Genomic DNA, 19,632 nt, shown 5'->3' on the forward strand with positions numbered 1-19,632 from the left:
TTTTTTTTAATGTTTTATTTATTTCTAAGAGAGAGAGAGAGAGACAGCGTGAGCAGGGGAGGGTCAGAGAGAGGGAGTCACAGACTGAAACAGGCTCCAGGCTCTGAGCTGGCAGTCAGCATAGAGCCCGACGCGGGGCTCGAACCCACAAACCACGAGATCATGACCTGAGCGAAAGTCGGACGCTTAACTGACTAAGCCACCCGGGCGCCCCAAGAATTTCCATTTCTAACAGTTCCCAGGAGATGCTGATTCTGCTTCTCAGGGGCCACACTTTGAGAACCATTGCACTAGGAGTGAGGCCTAGATAAGTCCCATGAGGACAGTGCTTTTTATTGGTACTGTAAACTTGTTTCATTCCTAGAGGAATGCCAAGCATGTAGTTTGTATTCAGTAAATTGTTTTGAATGAATGATGAATAAACCTGTCTTAAAAAGTAAGAGCTTATAAGCAGTATCACATACAAACACCCTATGGAAAAAAAATGCTGTCACATACCTATCTTGTAAAGACATGCTGTTAAAAAGAACCTAAATTATGGTTTTGCTCCATAGGGAGAGAATAGAGACTCTATTTCATTTTGTTTTGTGTAGAAAGAACTTTATTGAGATATACTTTGCAATACCAATCAATTTATCTGTTTAAAATGTATAAATGGTTTTTATTATATTTCAGTTTTACAGCCATCATCACAATCATTTTTAGAGCATTTTAATAACCCCAGAAAGATCTCTATATCCATTACCAGTCAGCACCCCTGCCCTCTAGTCTCCCAGCCTGAGGCAATCACTAACTTGCTTTTCTGTCTCTCTAGATTTTCCCGTGTTGGACAGTTCAAATAAATGGAATTACACCATATGTGGGTGTTTGTGACTGGCTTCTTAGCCTAATGTTTTTGAGGTTCATCCGAGTTGTAACGTGTCTGAGTACTTCATTCCTTTTTGTTGCCAGATAATCTATTGAATGGATGTATCATATAAATTTTAAAATATTTTATCTAATTATCAACTGATGGGCAATTGGGTTTCCACTTCTTGGCTTTTATGAATAAAGCTGGTATGAACTTAGGTATGTATGTGTTGTGTGGACATGTTTTCCTTTGAGTATTTATCTGGGAGTTTATTTGGTCATATGGTAACTATATTTAACATTTGCAGAACTGCTGTTTTCCAAAGTGTCTGTAGTATTTTACGTTTTCACCACAAATGTATGAAGATTCTAATTTCTCTGTATTCTCACTAGCTCTTGTTACTGTCTTTTTGATTGTAGCCATCCTGGTGGATTATAGAGGTATCTCCTTGCGGTTTTGATTCGATGTGCGTTTTTCTGGTGGCTAATGATGTTTAACGTCTTTTAATCTGCTTTTTTTTTGGTTATTTGTATTTTTTGTTTGGAGAAATGTCTATTCGCATATTTTGAGGCCTGTGTAAATTTATACCATTTTTGTTGAAGAAGAATATTTGGGAGAATGATTGCATTCCTTTTTTTCTTTTCTTTTTTTTTTTTTGTGGAATAACCACAAGTAAGCAATGCAGTCCACTTTTTCCCATCATGCATTTCATGCTACAAGCAGACTCCTGAACAAAGTTTGGAAGGAAGGAATGTCCACACTTTGTTCAGGAGTCTGCTTAGATGCTACCTTCTTAGAGGCCTCTCTTGATCATCCTGTCTAAAAAGGTACTCATCCCTGATGTCTCTTTTCAGCTTACTGTGTTTTATTTTCTATAGTGCACTTGTCATGCTCTGATATGACATAAAGTTTTATTGCTTTGCCTCCCCCAGTGTGATGTAAGCCCAGTGAGGGTAGGGAACCTGTTTAGTTCACATGGTATAGTGGTAGGGCCTAAGTGAGTAAAGGACTGGGTTATGGAGTCCACCACTCCTTTGTTACTGGAACTTGGGCAAGTTGTGTAGCTTTTCTTGGGTTTAACATCTTCATTTATAAAATCACAGTAGGAAGAGTTTTTGTGTTCCTGGGTGGCTCTGAGGGCCGAATTAATCCAACTATTAGTCAAATTACCTGAATTAATTAAATTATTAATTAAATTAATTGGTAAAGCACTAAACACCATGCTAGGTACTATAAAGAAAAGAAAACTTTTAATCTTTTTCCTTGCTTTTGGCATGTAATGTAGAATAGTGATGGCAAGAAATATGTATTTACTTTTTAAAGAACTGAGGTAAATCAGAATTCTTTTTTTTTTTTTTTTTTTCTTTTTTCCAGGGGATGCAGAGAGCTACTAATGTCACCTATCAAGCTCACCATGTCAGCAGGAACAAGAGAGGTCAGGTCGTGGGGACCAGAGGTGGTTTTCGTGGTTGTACAGTTTGGCTGACAGGTAAGGTCACGAGAGAGAAACCATTTAATTTCAAAAGCAGTGTTTATAGACAGTCTTGAACGAGGATTAAGGGTATCAGTTTAAGTTTTGAGCCGTTCATGTGTCTGGAGCATCACTATATGTACCTGGCAACGTTGCTTAGTCCTAATCTATTTCCTTTTGTGAGTTCCTTTTGATCTTTACAGAATTGCTATTGAAATAAAGGGGGAAACCAGAATGCATCTTAAAACTACTTTCTAGTTAATGACTCCATTATATTCTATAAACTTTTGCGTGCACCAAGACCTGGATTCTGCCTTCAAGAAGCTAATAACGTCACTGTGTGAAGAAAAACAGTGATAAAGAGTTTCACAAAAATGAGTTTTTGCTTTGGCCTCTGATTGGTTCTTGTGTTGGTTCTTCAAGAGTCTCCCTTTAGGCTCAGCCAGAGCAGCTGGTGAGAGGGTCAGGTGATCTAGATTTTGGAGGCGGCTTTAAGAATGATGGATTCTTGGGGCACCTAGTGGCTCAGTTGGTTGAGCATCCGACTGAGGCTTGGGTCATGATCTTGTGGCTCGTGAGTTGAAGTCCCCCATCGGGCTTGCTGCTGTCGCACTGAGCCTGCTTTGGATCCTCTTCCTTTTTCTCTGTCACTCCCCTACTTGGGCTCTCTCAAAAGTGAATAAACATGTAAGACTGATACATTCTTTCACTTGTAGGAATCGTATTTAAAATTTTGATGCATCTTGCCAAACTAACCACCCAAATTTTGTACCTATTTACTCCCCTACCAACAGCATGGGAGAGGGTCCATTTCCCCTTATCTTTTCATCAACATGGATATCACCAATCCTTAAAATTTTTTGCTGATGAGTGAAAAGCAGCATTCCTGTTTTCTGTGTGTTTTTAATTACATGCTTCAGTTGTAGACAAGTCTATTTGTTTCTACAGGAAAGAAGACCCCATCCTCACATTCTTCTCATCTCCTCATTCTTAAGTCTAGGTTGTTGTTAAATTGTTATTTCACTGTTGTCCGTATTCATAATGTTTACATTCTGTGCTCAAATCTGTGCTAATTTTCATGATTGTGTTTGAGCTCTGTAAGTAAGTCAATTCTATATCCACCAGTTCACCAACAAGTTCTTTTATTATGGTGTGTCCATTCATGGGCTCTTTCTTTGGGTCTAGTTTTAAGTGTTTGTATTTCAGTGTTGTTTTTGTAAGATAGTCTTCCACTGGATTTTGAATTCCCTGAGTTTTCTTATTTTAATGTTTGTTTTTGAGAGTTTGAGAGACAAAGGAGAGAGCATATGCATATGTGTGAGTGGGGGAGGGGCAGAGAGCGAGCAGGATAGAGAGAATCCGAAGCAGGCTCAGAGCTGTCAGCATAAAGCTGGATATTGGGCTCAAACTCTGGAACCGTGAGACCATGACCTGAGCTGAAGTCAGACTCTTAACTGACTGAGCCACCCAGAAGGTCCTGAATTCCCTGAGTTTTTTATGTTTGAGAATGTCTGCCAGTCTTTTACAGTGATTCGGCTAGGTGAAATATATATTTGGTTCATACTTCCTTTGTCTTGGAATTCTTAAGGAGCATTATTCCTTTGTCATCTGATATTAACGGATGTGAAGAAGTGTGAGACCAATTTGATGTTTTTTCTTTTTAGGAGCTTTCCTTTTTTCATCTGGGAGCCTGAAAAATTGTTCTTTTGCTATATTTTCTTTGAGAAGTTTTCCTTTCCTCATTTAGGTCTTTCATCCATCTGCAGTTGATTTTTGTGTGTGAGGGAGGGGTCTATTTTCTTTTTCTTTTCTTTTTTCTTTTTTTTTGCATGTGGATAATCAGTTGTCTCAACAGCATACATTGAAGCATCTGGTTTGTTTGTTTTTTTTTTTCTTCAGTGCCAGCTGTGTTATGTCAGGTTTCCGCTTATGGGTGAATTTGTTTCTGAACTCTGATCAGTTCTTCTGGTCTCTTCCTCTGTGATTGCCGCCCTGTCTTACATACTATATATTTATAAGTCTTGAAGTCCAGTGGAGTAAGTCCTCTTACCTCATTCTTCATTAGGACTGTCTTGACTTTTTTTGGGGGGTGGGGGTGGGGGCTCTTTGCATTATTGTATAAATTTTGTGATAGGTTTAACTCCAAAATCTGGTAGGGATTTAGTTTGGGATTCCATTGTATCTAAAGGTCAATTTTGGGGAAAACTGATCTTTAGAATACTAGGTAATCCTTTTCTTGCATGGTATATTCCATTTATCTTACCGCTAATGATGTTTGTAAATACTGTGTATCAGATTTTTTGGTGCCTGCTTTATAGTCTAGTATATAATCAGTTTTTATAATTATATGTTTGAAATGAATATCAGGGTGCCTGTGTGGCTCAGTTGTTTAAGTGTCCAGCTTTGGCTCAGGTCCTGATATTGCAGTCTATGAGTTCGAGCCCCGTGTTGGGCTCTGTGCTGACAGCTCAGAGCGTGGAGCCTGCTTCGGATTCTGTGTCTCCCTTTCTTTCTGCCCCTCCTCTGCTCTTGCCCTATTTCTCTCTCTGTCTCAAAAATAAATAAATGTTGAAAAAAATTTGAAAAGAATATTCCTCCGATGTGTGCCATGTTTTATATATGCTCATTAGATCAAGCTTGTTAATTATGTTGTCAAATCTATAGCCTTTGTTGATTTGTTTTTTGGACAATATTGTTGGAAATGGAAGTAAAGATTTCTTTTTCTGTTTTTTTCTTTTTGAGAATGAGTGCACAGAGGGAGAGAGGCAGATAGAGAAGGGGACAGGGGATTTGGAATGGGCTCTGTGCTGACAGCAGCGAGCCCAAGGTGGGGCTCGAGCTCAAGAACCCCAAGATCATGACCTGAGCCAAAGTCGGCTGCTAAAGCAACTGAGCCACCCAGACTCCCTGGAAGTAAAGATTTCTTTCTTTTTCTCACAATTCACTAGCTTAATCAGGATCTGTCAGGGTATGGAGTGGGTTGTCATTTTCCTGGAACATAGTTTGCTTTTTCTCAGATTGTACTCCAGATAAGCATTCTTGTTTTATATTTCTATGTTGGTCGGCGTACTAGTTTCGCCGGGCTGCTGTGACAAATCACTTCAAAACAACAGGGAGGCTTCCAACAGCAGAAATTTATTCTCTTGACGTTCTGGAGGCTGGGAGTGTGAGATGAATTTTTCGGTAGGGTTGATTCCTTCTGGAGGCCCTGAGGGAGAATGTGCTGCTGTCCTCTCTCCTGGCTGCTGGAGGTTGCTGACAGCCTGTGGCCTTCCTTGGTTTATAGATGCAGTACTCTGTCCCCTGCTTTCATCTTCACACGGCCTTGTCACAGTGACACCAGTTGCTGGATTTAGTGCCTGTCCTGATACTGTATGACCTCATTTTAATTTAATTACATCCACAAAAGACCCTATTTCCAACTAAGGGCACATTCTGAGGTTCCAGATCTATATAAATTGGGGGTGGGGGATTATTCGATCCAGCACATTTGGTTTCTTTTCTTCAGGTACACACATATTCCTTATCTGAGTTTTGGATTATCTGTCTTGTAATTCTCTACTAATTTTCTCTAACTGCTTTAGTTTTTGTCTTTTTGTCTGTGTTCACTATAATCTCAGTGAAACTTCCTGTGTCAGTAATTAAATTTTCAGCAGTCTGTATTCTTACTTTGTTTCAAACTAAATATGTATATATAAAGTAAATATATACATATATGTATAAATAGGCACTTTTATTATGATTTAGGTTGTTCTGTATAAAAAGTCTAAGGTTTCAGGGTATTTTTTTTTTTTTTGATACTTACTGCCCAACTGGTGGTTAAAAACAATAAAAAACAGAAAACTGTTTTTCCTCTTCCTCCCCCTGCCTCCATGTCTTTATTGCAGTTATTGTTGCTGTGTAGGAAATTACCCAAAACCTAGTGGTGTAAAGCAACCATTTTAATTCGCTTCCCATTTTGTGGGTAAGGAATTTCGGAGGGTTCAGTGGGGCGGTTTGCCTGGTGTCTGGCTTGGTGGCAGTTTTCTGAAGGCTCACCTGGCTGGCATCAGTGATCACTAACTCACTTGATGCCACTTGTCAGCTGGGAGCTTAGCTGGCTGAAACACTTGCTTGTGATCTTTAGTGTACGGTGGCCTCAGGGTATTTAATAACAGGCTTCTATCAAATGGAGTGTCCAGAGAAGAGCTGCATAGCATTTTCTGACCCAGCCTCAGAAGTCACACATTGTCATTTTCACTACATCCTTTTGGCGACAGGTGAGTCCTAAGGCCAGCCCAGATTCAAGAGTAGGGAATTAGACTCTGCCTATTGACGTGACAGTGGCGATGTCACATTGAGAGCTTGCAAGGTGGAAATTCTGTTGTGGGCATCTTTGGAAAATACCATCTGCCATGTTCATTAGTATAAGTTTTTAATATAGAAAGCAACTAATGCTATTAATCCTCTTTTTTAAGTTTATTTATTTTTAAAGTTTATTTGAGAGAGAGAGAGACCATGTGCATGGGTGCACAAGTGGGGGAAGGGCAGAGAAAGGAGGAGAGAGAATCCCAGGGAGGCTCCAGGCTCTGAGCTGTCAGCACAGAGCCCAACTCATGAACTACGAGATCATGACCTGAGCTGAAGTCAGACACTTAACTGACGGAACCACCCAGGTGCCTCAACACCATTGGTCCTCTTAACATATCAGCTGTACTTTTCATGACTTCTTTCAAGGAAGTCCATACATGGCTATCTCTTGCCTCGTAACCACCTTAGTTGTGAATTCTATAATTACATACTCAGCAGGATGGTGTTTCTGTATGAATGTATGGTTTCCTTTTCCTTCTTGTTTAATGAATAAACATCATTGGTACAGGAAGGTGAGTTGAAATGAGGATATTATTTACAGTTCATTTAAACTGGACTCTCAGATACCTTTATCATGGTTGTCTATGGGAGGTTTTGACTCTAGGATATAGAGATAACTTTGTGATGTTTATCTTTACTTACATTTGTCCTTTTTCTTCCTTCGCCAGGAATAATTGGGGCATATAACAGTTTTTAAGGTGGCATGCAGCTTTGGAGTAGTGGTAACAAGAGGACAAAGTGAATACCTGCCCTCTGAAAACTAAACAATTTCTAGGATACCTTTGGGCATAGATAGGAATTATTAAAAACAAATGCTGGAGTATGCAGCGCTGCCATTTTGGGTCAACATGGCGAGCAGGCCTGCTGTTGAGGCATCAAGCCAGTGGCTGGAGGGTATTTGAAAATGGTGTTACAGTGCTGCAGGGTTCAATAAACTGAGGTTAATGCAAGATATTTCCATATATGAGCATGATGATGTGAAGGAGGCCATACGTCTTCCTGAGAACTTGTAGAATGACAGTTTGTTTTGCATTAAGCGAACAGTGGACCTGAGCACGAGGCAGAAGGTCTTTCCTTAAAAGCAGTGGACAAAATATGAGCAGGGTAAATTTCACTTTGCACCGTATCTGAAAGAAATTATTTGGGAAAGAAAGGAGAATGGGCAAAAAAATAATCAACAGAGTTGAAATCTGTAGTTGCAGCTGCCCTGAAACATTTTTTAGAAGTCGGGTAAACCAGGGGTGCCTGGGTGACTCAGTCGGTTTAATGCCTGTCTTCGGCTCAGGTCATGATCTCGCAGTTTGTGAGTTCGAGCCCCACGTCATGTTCTCTGGTGACAGCTCAGAGCCAGCACCCTGCTTCGGATTCTGTGTCTCCCTCTCTGTCTGCCCCACCCCCTGCTTGTGCTGTCTCTATCTCTTAAGAATAAATAAAACATTAAAAAAAGTTAAAGTTGGGTAAACCTGAAATAATACAATTTAGAACTATTTGAGCTGCAAATGTACTACTTTACATCAGTGTCTATTTAAAAAACACAAATGTTTAAACTATAGATGTTTTTCTAGCTAAGATCTAAATCTTACAGAGAAACATGCGATAAGTGTTACTGAGGGATTGCTATGCGTAACAAGTGTTATAAAGCCCGTGATTTAAATTCTTTATTACTGAGTAGTTCTCCTGACATTGGCATATGAAATGTGCTTGGATGATTTAATTCTAGGCTTATCTGGAGCAGGAAAGACCACAGTGAGCATGGCTTTGGAGGAGTACTTGGTTTGCCACGGTATCCCGTGCTACACTTTGGATGGTGACAATATCCGCCAGGGTCTCAATAAGAATCTTGGCTTTAGTCCTGAAGACAGAGAAGAGAATGTTCGACGCATTGCAGAAGTTGCCAAGCTGTTTGCAGATGCTGGCTTAGTGTGCATCACAAGTTTTATATCCCCTTACACTCAGGTATGTGGCTTTTGTACCTTTGCTGTTCTGACGTCATTGAGTGAGATGGTGTCAGGCAAAACAAATAATTGAAATACTCACATATGCTTCGAGGCTAAATTCAAATTAAAATAGTTAACCTACAGCACTTCTGTGCTGGCACTTTTCTGAGTAAATTCCATTTTAGTAAAACCTGCTATGATTGCCCCTGCCTCCCAAAAGTATAACCAAACTTGTTGACCTCAAGCTAGTGGCCACATTATTTCAAGCTTGACTTTTCAATTCAGTAAATGTATAATAAATACTCAATGTGTGTCAGACACCAGGGAAAGTCTCAAGTTTCTTAAAATGTGCCTGACCATGGCTTCTTTGCTCACAGAAAGAAGCACTCTCCTCTTTCATCACATTCCTCCTCTTATTTTAGCATCAAATCACTTTTTTGTAGTTCTCTTAAAAAATCATGATGTTGTTTCTCACATTAGATTTTTGTTCCCCTGCCTGCAAGGCACTCTTCTTCTTCTGCTGATCCCTCTCTTGTCTGCATCAGTTGACTCCTGTTCATGCTTTCAGACTCAGGTTAGGTTCCTCCTCCTCCTGAGTGCCTTCTCTTGCTCCCTCGGCCTTTGTGGGGTACCTGTCTTCGGTGCCCTTTTATTGTGCCCTAATACATTATTTTATTATAAATACCAGTTCATTGGTTGGTGGTGCTAATAGTGGCAGCAACTGTAGCAGTAGTAGTAGTAGTAGCAGCAGCAAAAATAAAAATAAAGCAGCTAACATTTATTAAATGCCAGCTATATACCATGAATGAACTCACCCAGTGAAAAAGACAGAGATGAGGAAACAGGTGTAAATTATGCAGGGTCACTGTACATGGTAGAGCAAGAATTTGTACGTAGACATTATCATTGGAATCCATGCTCTTACCCATCATTCTTTGTTGCCTCTAAACCTTCCTGGCTCCTTAAAGGCTGAAACTACACCTTACTTATTTTTATAATCTTGATGCCAAGCCCAGCTTCTGGAATACAGTAGAGATTTAGTGTTTGTTAAATGACAGCATAGTACAGATGTGAAAGAGCAGGTGAATTGCTATGTACTTAAAGGCAGGGGCTTTGGAGCCAGAAACCATAGGTTGGAATCTCAGCTCTGCCAGTTACTGTTATGACCTTGGCCTGTTGAGTTGACCTTCCTAAGTTCAGGTAATGCCTACCTCCTAGTGTTGTTCTGAGCAGTAAGTATATCATATGTTCAAAGCTTTCAGCAGTTTCTGGTGTGTAGTAAGTATTGAGTAAATATAATAAATAATAGCATAATTCTAGTGTTGTATCATGAATTTGGATGGTTACGTGTACTTTTTTTAAAAAGCCAAAACAAAACGTGAACCGTAAGAGTTCTAGGTAAGTGTCAGATGGAGTGTTCATTATAAAGATTCACTTAATTGAACCATGGCAGGAGTCTTAAAGGGTCCAGTGAGAACTAGGTACTTTCTTTTTCCTGAAACATTGGGATCAGCATCAATACATTCATTTAAAGTATACCGGATTATGAAGTGTGTAAGAGAATGATAGTTGTTTGAGTTCTTGAATCATTGATATACAGTTTTTGTCATAATAACTGATATTCTTGCACTTTCTGGAAATCTTTGCAACTCTTGGAAGAGGAGAAAGTAACATTTAATTTGGAGAGCTGTCAGCTGGATTTCTAAAAGCATATACTGATCTGATTTTTGGCCTCCTTGTTTCCATAGTATGGAGCAAAGTTTGTTGCTCTTACCTCTAAAAGCACTAAGAGTGAAGTTTGGACTGTTCTTAGGCCATGTCAAAATCTGTGATATTTTGCATCAAACCTAAAATATAGGATATGTGTATTATTCTGTCACCACTGAACTTGGGCATCTTCATCCTAAAAATAAACGTGGTAGTTCCTAGCTAGTCTGGTGGGAACATAGATGTGAACAGTTACAATATGTTGAAGCAGGTGATTAAGTAAATGTATATCAAAGGTGTTGTGGAAGAATCACAGAGGAGATGCTGCTTGAAATGAGTGATGGAGGGTGAATCAGAGCATACTATTGAGAACAGAGGGATAAAGCTATTTTAACAGAAGACATAATACAGTGTGTGCAGCAGCACGGAAATGTGAGGGAGTTTGGTCTTTTGGGGGACTGTAGGTACTTTCTTATGACTGCTGTGCAGGGTGAATGTGAGGGGAGATGAAGCTAGAGCTATTCGCGGAGATCCTATGATGAACCTTGACTGCTCAGGTCTTGGTTCCATAGGGCAAAACTTGACAGTTTGAGATTGTACTAGGGGACACTATCTCTGGGTTTGCATCTTAGTAAGGTCACCTTTGAAGCTTGGAATGAGAGTGGTCTGGAGATAGGAGACAAGTGAGGAGACTTTCGGAGAGAATTCAAGCAGTGACAATGGGAATGGAAAAGTTGGGGCGTATTTGAAGGCTCTTGAACCTGTAGCATCGGTAGAACTTGGTGCCTGGTTGATTGCTGAATTTGGGGTGAACGTGAATGATGGTTCTTTCTGAATAGAATATGGTATGATTGAGTTAGGAAATATAGGAGGGGCAGGGAGGAGATGACTATTTCATTTTAGATGGGTTAGGTTTGAAATCCTAGTAGAGTATCCAAGTAGGTTATTGGAAAATTGCTTCTGGAGTTCAGGAAAGCTGTGTAGAATTGAGATAGATTTAGGAATCACTAACTTTGTTAATTAAAACCTAGTCGAAGTTCAGTACACATAGAGTATGTAGAAGAGTTGTATAGAATGAGAGGAGGGCAGTGGACAGAAACTTGGAAATACCTTCATATAAAAGGACAGTTGGAATCAGTTAAGGCCACACCTTAATCACTCTGCCACATGCTATGGTTATAAAGCTAATGAAAAGATACATCAGAATAAGATCTATGACAGGTATATAGCAGGTATTCTGAGAAGCTGGAGGAAGCAAGGGCCCTCTGTCAGCCTGGGGATGCAGGGTGGGCTTCCTGGAGGACTTCACCACAGAACCGTGCTATGAGGAAAGCATTGCTTTAGGCACAAGAGAGAGGTGGAGGGTTTTTGGCAGGGGGGATGGCTAAGGCATAAGGCCCAAACAGCCTGGTAGCCTGGGCAGGTATTTAATTATTAATAGAAGAATATCAAGTGTAAGACTGAGAAAGGTGGGACCAGGTATAGAAGGCCTGATGCCTCCACTAAGAAGCTTGGCTTTTACCCTGATGGTGGTGGGGAATCTCTGAAAAGTTAGTGACATGGTAGGATTTTCATCCTCTGTCATTCAGTGTTAGGGTATGGCTTTGAGCAGATCAAAGCTAGAGGCCAGCAGATGATTAAAAGCCTGTTGTTGCCGTTGACCAGGAATGAGGTTGAACTCGGGAGTAGGGAAGAAGTGCAAATTGGGTTGGTGTAACAGTTAGAGGCAAAATCTGAAGGACTTTGTGGCAGAAAGCAGAGGGGCGTGGGGCATGGAACCAGAACATCTCTAGGGATTCTGGGTGAATAGTGCTGTCATCTCTGATTTGGGCAGTATAGGTGGGGATGCCAGCTTGGGAGGAAAGAGAATGAATTCCATTATGGACATGTTAAGTTTGAGGTACCTGTAAGATCTCCAGGTGGGTATATTTAGGAGGATGTTGTAAATGTGTGTTTAATTCCAGGAGAGAGGGCAGGGCTCAGGGTTAAGCGTTGGTGTGTATGTTGTAGTTGACCCCTGAAGACTGGTGCTCAAGGACTGACTTAATGTGAGCAGTGGGCTCCCGATGGACTGTGGGCAACACCAGTGTTGAAGGAATGGGGAAGTAGGAGGAGCCCATGGGAGCCTGCCTAGAAATGATCAGGAAGTAGTATCATTGGAATACATAGAGTTAGTAGTGTGAAAAGCAGCAGAAAGTCCTGTAATTCAAAGGCTGAAGAGTACTTATGATTAAGGGATTTTTGTGTGATGTGTTAGTTCACTTTTTTTTTAATGTTGATTTATATATTTTGAAAGAGACTGCAAGAGTTCTGGAGAGTGGGGGAGGAGCAGAGAGAGAATCCTAAGCAGGCTCCTTGCTGTCATCAAAGCCGGATGTGGGGGCTTGAACCCATGAACTGTGAGCTCATGACCCGAGTTGAAATCAAGAGTCAAACACTCAACCTACCAAGCCACCCAGTTCACTTTTTTTTCAACTATTTATTTGAGAGAGAGAGAGAGCGCGCACGCGCATGCACACACACGAGTGAGCCCGAGCAGGGAAGGGGCAGAGAGAGGGGGACAGAAGGAGGATCTGAAGCAGGCTCCCTGGTAAAAACAGTGAGCTGGACGTGGGGCTTAAACTCACAGCCATGAGATCTTGACCTGAGCAAAAGTTGGACACTCAACCGACGGAGCTACCCAGGTGCCCCTGGGTTTTTAATGGATAAATGACTTGTTGCCAGGGGAAAACGCTGGCAGAGAGGGAAGAGCAGGGGATTTCAGATGGATGGGGGAAATGCATTGAGGAAGGTCTATTAGAGAGATGGCTCTGGAATCCGAAGGGAGGAAGGAGTAGCAGGAGTGAGGGAGACAGAGGTTGCTGGGCATGTGGATACATTTATACGGCGGAGAGGAGATTGAGAACATTCGTGCCTCTGGATTTTCTTTTAGAAACATGGAAGAGGAGAGTAGTTGACAGTGGACGTAAGGGCCATGAGAGAGGTGAGTGTGAAATGAGCCGTGTGGGGATAGAGTGGTGGGAGTTGCAGGGCTGGCTTTGGAGATGTTGGCACTCCTTGTGTCCAGAGTATGAACGTGGAGCTTGTGCTTGAGTACAGGAAGGTGAGCCGATCTCAGGGGAAGATGCAGTTTTAGCTTAGACAGAAGGAAGATTTTGACTTAGAAAGGAAACCATTCCAGAGGACAGGACGGAGCAATGAAGGTGATTACCAGAGTGTTGGGGGTTCGGGGGAGGACAGAAAAGTGAAGGTTTGGGAATGCTGGAGATGAGAAGTGGCTGCAGGACCTTGTATTTGGTGAGTGGATAAACCACCTTCAGGGTTCTGAATGGACTTCTTGGGAAGTGAAGTTGCTCTCAAGCCAGCTCAGGCTAAGATTGAACATGTTTTGAGAGGCTTGATGGCACCTGAATTCAGGCTGGGCTTTGACTCTGGTTCCCCATTTTTTCTCCAAAATTTTTTGGAGAAAATTTTTACAGGACATCCGTTTTTTTTCTTCCTGGAACTCCCCAATACCTTGGCTTTTTAGAATATCCAATTTTAGAATTATTATGAAGCAGTAATTTCTTGGGTTAAATTTTTTCCAGTTTATGTTTTAAAGTATAAATTAAGTTTTGTCTAATATTTAGTTTTTCACTGATTCAGCTGATAAAGCACCTTTACTCATCCCTGATCCTTTATAGTACCTTTGATTCATATGAGCACTATTTATTATGCTTCTGTATATCTTTTTTCTAAGGATCGCAACAATGCAAGGCAGATTCATGAGGGTGCAAGTTTACCGTTTTTTGAAGTATTTGTTGATGCCCCTCTGCATGTGTGTGAACAGAGGGACGTCAAAGGACTCTACAAAAAAGCACGGGCTGGAGAAATTAAAGGTAAGTTTCTCTTTGCTTGCATTTTCTTTTAAAAAGACTTTATTTTTAAATAATCTCTATACCCAGTGTGGGGCTCACGTGCAACCCTGAGACAAAAGCTTCATGTTCTGCTGACTGAGCCAGCGAGATTTCCCTTTGCGTATTTTATCCTCTTATATCTGAGACTGATCGTCTTTATGAAGAGATTGGGAGTATTCAAACAGTTGGAGCTCCTTGAGAAGAAAAAGTGGGTCTTACGCCATGCACTCTTGTGTCTCAGAAGCCTGCCAGCAGTGCCTGGCATTGTGTGTCAGACTCAGTGGGCATTGGTCAGGTTGGAATCCTACTCACAAGACAGGGTTTTAGAAGGTTGGGACTTTGAGGACCCTTGGAAGCCTACTTGGTATAATGAGGTGCATTAGACTGCATGGCAGAGCCACTGCCACTTCTGCTTTTTGTTCTGGTGAAAATGAAGGAAATTCCATAGAGCATGGGAAGATGCCTGAATTATAAACATTTTGAAAGCAAAGACACTGCCTTGTTCTTATTTATATCATGGTGTGGAATGATTCCTTGTTCATTCTGTGTACGTTTGTTGCATTAGGTTGAGTTAACGTATCGCTGATTCCATCAAAATAGAGATACCTTGATTTTTAAAAATTTTTATGGTTTGCTTCTAGAGTTACAACTACGATGAGCATTGGACGTAGACATTTAGAATCTGTCTGCTGTGACCTTTGATACCAATCATATTTATCTTCTAGGTATTATTTAATATTCTTTTCTATTATTGTTAACCAAGGACATGGCCAGGGATCAGTTACTCAGCACTGTGGAGGGATTAGTGATTCACGCAGGTAACGTTGATGCCTTCCCAAAAGAGAGTATTAGTAGGCTGGGACTGTCACAGGAGCTCCTAGGAGCTCTGTGAGTTCAAGATTTTGTCATCAGCTTCTGGCTCTGCATAGGAAAATGTGGAACAGGAAGGACTATGCTGTTATTCTGGGCTCTTTCATGTTTGCACCTGGTGACACTTTACCAGTTGGGGTAAGTTCCACCTGCCGTGGTGAAACCTGGATCTGTAGACAAGGCTTCCATTCAGTTGTGCCACCATGGAGACTCCGTTTCATCCATGAAGCATGTGCTTTCTCGACTCAAAGAGAACAGGTTGCTAGACCTGAATAGTTTATGACATTAGGAGGGAAACCAGTTCAGCTCTTTATCATCTGTGTCCACCTCTCTCTGTCGATGGTCAATTTTCACTTCAGTTTCTCATACTACGGATTTGGCAGAGAGAAGCAAAATGATGTGTCCAGGATCCTGAAGTCTAAGTCTTATTTTGATTTTAGTTAGCTTTGTTGTTTTTGCAAGGATGGATTGGTGAGGGAGGTAGATTTGTCTCTCTGACTGGAGTAAGCTACTTGTGAACAGGGATAATGTCTTGAATATATATATTTGTATCATTAGAGTTTAGCACAATGTGAGACCCAAAGCCTAATACCTGATACACACGTAGTAAATGCTGACTGGATAGATTAGAAGATGAAATGGAAATTGGATGTTCATCATACATTGATTAATGCTTTTTGTTTGCAAGCTATATGTTTGGTGCTGAGATGTAAAGATGAAAAGACCACATGCAAAATACCTTGAGTCATTTACGATTTGCATTCTATATTTGGGAGTGTGTATTAGCTTAGTTTTTTTTGTGTTACTGACTTTGAGTGTTTTTTTGTCTATTTCTCTGAGTAGACATTAATAAAATGTTCCTTATATTAAAATATATGTGTTAGAGTTCCTGATTGTAGAGTTGTATGTATGTATTTATTTAGAGAGCACGCATGAGTGGGGAAGCGAGGCAGAGGGGGAGAGAGAGAATCTCAGGCTCCATGCTCAGTTTGAGCCTGACGTGGGGCTTGATCCCACGACTCTGAGATCATGACCTGAGCTGAAATCAGGCACCCCTAGTCAACTGACTGAGCCACTCAGGTGCCCCTAGAGCTGTTAGTTTTTAAAAACTGTTTACTCATTATTGGAATGGTGCTTGAAAAGTTCCCTATAAATGCTGTGTCAGAGCCGTGATGGTAAATGTTCAAGGAGAGAAGAGCTTGTATACATTCAGCACACCTCAGGCTTTTATAGGCTTTTTTGGTGACATTTAATAACTGTATAAATATCTCTGTCAACCATTCTAATCCTAGATTATTTTCATGATTACTGCTCAAGTAGTTATTATCAACTTAAATATAAATGTTGTGCTTAAGCATATACTTACTGTAATCACTTAAGGAATAAATTAGCTAGAAAGAGAATTCCTGGAATTTTAAAATGATAAGCCAAATCTTCTAACACAGTGGTTTTGAGCCTTTGCTGCGCAGTAGCATTACCTGAGTAAACTTTTTTTTTTTTTTTTTTTTACAAATAGTTTATTGTCAAATTAGTTTCCACATAACACTCAGTGCTCATCCCCAAAGTGCCCTCCTCCATGCCCATCCCCCCCCCTCCCCCCCACATCCATCAGTCCTCAGTTTTTGTCAGCATTCAAGAGTCTCTCATGGTTTGCCTCTCTCCCTTTCCCCTACCATTTCCGCCCTTCTTCTCCCCCTTGTTCCTCCGTCAAGTTCCTCCTAATCTTCCTATACGTGCAAACATATGATATTTGTCCTTCTCTGCCTGACTTATTTCGCTCAGCATAACACCCTCAAGGTCCATCCATGTTGCTACACATGGCCAGATTTCATTGTTTCTCATTGCCATGTAGTATTCCATGCTATAGATAAACCACATCTTGCCTGAGTAAACTTTTAAAAATCCTTTGCCAAGGCCAAATCAGAATCTAATGCAGGTGGGACCTGGCGGTAGCATTGTTCAGCTGCATTTGAGAGTTAGAGCTTAGGAGCTAGTGTTTTAACCAGAGTTATTTTTCCCTTGCTACTTATTGTGACTCATCACTAAATACTGTTAGGAATATTGGTAATACACTTCTTGGATTCAGGACTTCATGTGATACTTTGAAACATGAAATAGAAAGAAACAAATGGGCTGTAAACTTGTATACATTTTGGACTCTTGGAGACTATACCTCTTAAGAGTAATTATCTTATTTTATTTATTTATTTTTTTAAGGAGATAGAAGTTTATTGAATATGCCACAAGGTGGTGGGCAGGACAACAGAGAAGAGGCTGTCTGTCAATAGTCATGATTTTAGAGTAATGTTTACTATTTTAAACGCAAGGTTGACTTAAACACGTCAAGGCAGACAAGCCCCAAATGACCTCTGTATGGGGTCATGTCAGGGGTACAAGAGAGGAACAACATATCTTCAGCTCAGCTGGCCCATTCTTGGAAGTCATCCTGTATTCTCTTTTTGGGAATTACATGGTAATGCATGTTTAAAGGGAAAATCTAAATAGTGGTTGATACATAAACTGATTATGTTTGATTGTAGAATGCATTTTGTGATGTGACAAGATTCCTTTCCATATTTATGTTTTGCATAAGCTAATAGTGGTTAATTTGTCTTGAACACTTAATCTTGGTAGCAGAGGAAGCCTATAGAGCTTCAGTTTGGCTGTAGATAATCTTGTGAATATAATGGACAGATTAACTTGGTGTCAGTGTTTGCACTGTGAGGAAAAAACCTCCTCTAGTTTGATTTATGCCCAGGGTTTAGGTACCGTATTCTGTCTTCCTGTGGAGACACTGAGATGCCTTGGATCACTTGGATTCATTCCTACTTATTCATAGGCAGTTTGGACATTTACTTAAAAGAAAAAAGGTGACAGAAGAAGTTGTAGTCAATTCTCATTATTCGAGGATTCTGTATTTGCAAGTTTCCCTACCCGCTAAAATTTTTAACCCCCCCACATCAGTACTCCTGGTACTTAGGCAGTCACTTGTGGACACACCCAGAGTGGCAAACATTTTAGCTTCCCCACCCCCCAGTATGTGTTCCCAGCTGCAGTGGAACAAAACGACACCCAGCCTTCATGTTTTAGCTTTCATACTGCAAAGAGGTGTCCAAAAGTCTTATGATGACTGAGGCTTGCGGGAAGCTGACCCTATATTTCCCCTGTGAGCCAGTGGTTTCAGTGGTCACTCATTTAGTGTTCGTGGCAACCTTACTGAACTATGAGTGAGAATCACTTGTATGTGTTTAAAGGAAAAATAAAAGTTTAATCAGAAATCTTCTCCCAAGGAAACGTTTGAATACTATAAACCTGTAACTCAGAAGGGGCAGCGTAAATACGAACTTGACCATAGCAGAGACTTGCACTGAAGACAGAAGCCTGTTTTAATTTCTATGCCCTTCAATGATTGGGTACCTTTTGTAGGTTTCACTGGAATTGATTCTGAGTATGAAAAGCCAGAGGCTCCTGAATTGGTCCTGAAAACAGACTCCTGTGATGTGAACGACTGTGTCCAGCAGGTTGTGGAACTTCTACAGGAACGGGTAAGAGAACGTCAAGGAGAGAATCATCAGAATAAGTATATTCATCTTGTCATCTTCCCCCACCAAAAATACCCAGGTGGTGGTTAATATGGAATATGTAGTACTGACAGTGTTCTGAGTGTGTACATCCCTGTGTTAGGTGTTGTGGGGGCATCAGTGTATATAGTACCTTGGTCAGCGTGAGCCATAGGAGGCTTGGGAGCCAGATAATCTTTTATTTTACCAGGGTTTTATCATTTAAGTACCTACTAGAGAATATTCAGCCTTGATTATTTAGTTCTACAACTTGGCATTGTTGTATTTTTTTAAGTTGAGGTACATAATGCAGGTAACTTGTCCTAGACATTTAGAGAGTGCCCAGATCTGACCTGTGCAACATGATGATGCCCTTATGGTTGGGTTTTAGGCAGGGAAAGGTTCCAGGACATAAAGATCTTTCTCTGGTTCCAGAGCATGTGGAAACATAAAGAGGCAGACTATTTTCCCAAGCACTCAAGCCATTTATTAGACACATGACTCTCTCAGAGTTTAGTCCAGTCTCCATATTTAGAAAATCTTTTTTTTAAATTTTAAAGGTTTTTATTTGAGAGAGACAGAGACAGTGTGAGTGGGAGAGGCGCAGACAGAGATGGAGAGGGAAGCCCAAGCAGGTTCTGCACTGCCAGCACAGAGCCCAGTGGTGGGCTCATACCCATGAAACGGTGAGATCATGACCTGAGCTGAAATCAAGAGTCAGATGCTTAACTGACTGAGCCACCGAGGAATCCTTCTGATCAGTGATTCTGAATTGTTTTATAGAACCTCAGGGAAATACACATTGATACTCTCATATATAATATAGGGAGCTCATGAATCTCTGAAGCCATTTTAAGGACTATAGTTAAAACCAGGTAGTTCAGATACTTCTAAGGGCTATTACGCTTTGTGATGGGTGCTGCTGGCGTCTCTCTCCCTTCTGTCTTTACTTTCATTCCTAACCACTTCTTTGGGGCCCTATATAGAGTAG

General features: G+C 40.8%; 1 protein-coding gene and 1 pseudogene across 1 annotated transcript in view; both read left to right on the plus strand.

Moving 5' to 3' along the window:
- The window catches only part of PAPSS1 (3'-phosphoadenosine 5'-phosphosulfate synthase 1), a 99,381-nt gene that overhangs the window by 10,549 nt on the left and 69,200 nt on the right, over positions 1–19,632 (plus strand). The window contains exons 2-5 of the mRNA XM_039238788.1: positions 2,225–2,339; positions 8,392–8,627; positions 14,055–14,193; positions 18,508–18,626. Of these exons, the coding sequence (XP_039094719.1) occupies positions 2,225–2,339; positions 8,392–8,627; positions 14,055–14,193; positions 18,508–18,626 (609 nt within the window). The remainder of the gene's footprint in view (positions 1–2,224; positions 2,340–8,391; positions 8,628–14,054; positions 14,194–18,507; positions 18,627–19,632) is intronic.
- Positions 7,520–7,858, plus strand: LOC120236142 (annotated as a pseudogene).

Source organism: Hyaena hyaena, unplaced genomic scaffold (assembly GCF_003009895.1).
Source record: "Hyaena hyaena isolate Hyena2069 unplaced genomic scaffold, ASM300989v1 scaffold_146, whole genome shotgun sequence".
Taxonomy (NCBI): Eukaryota; Metazoa; Chordata; class Mammalia; order Carnivora; family Hyaenidae; genus Hyaena; species Hyaena hyaena.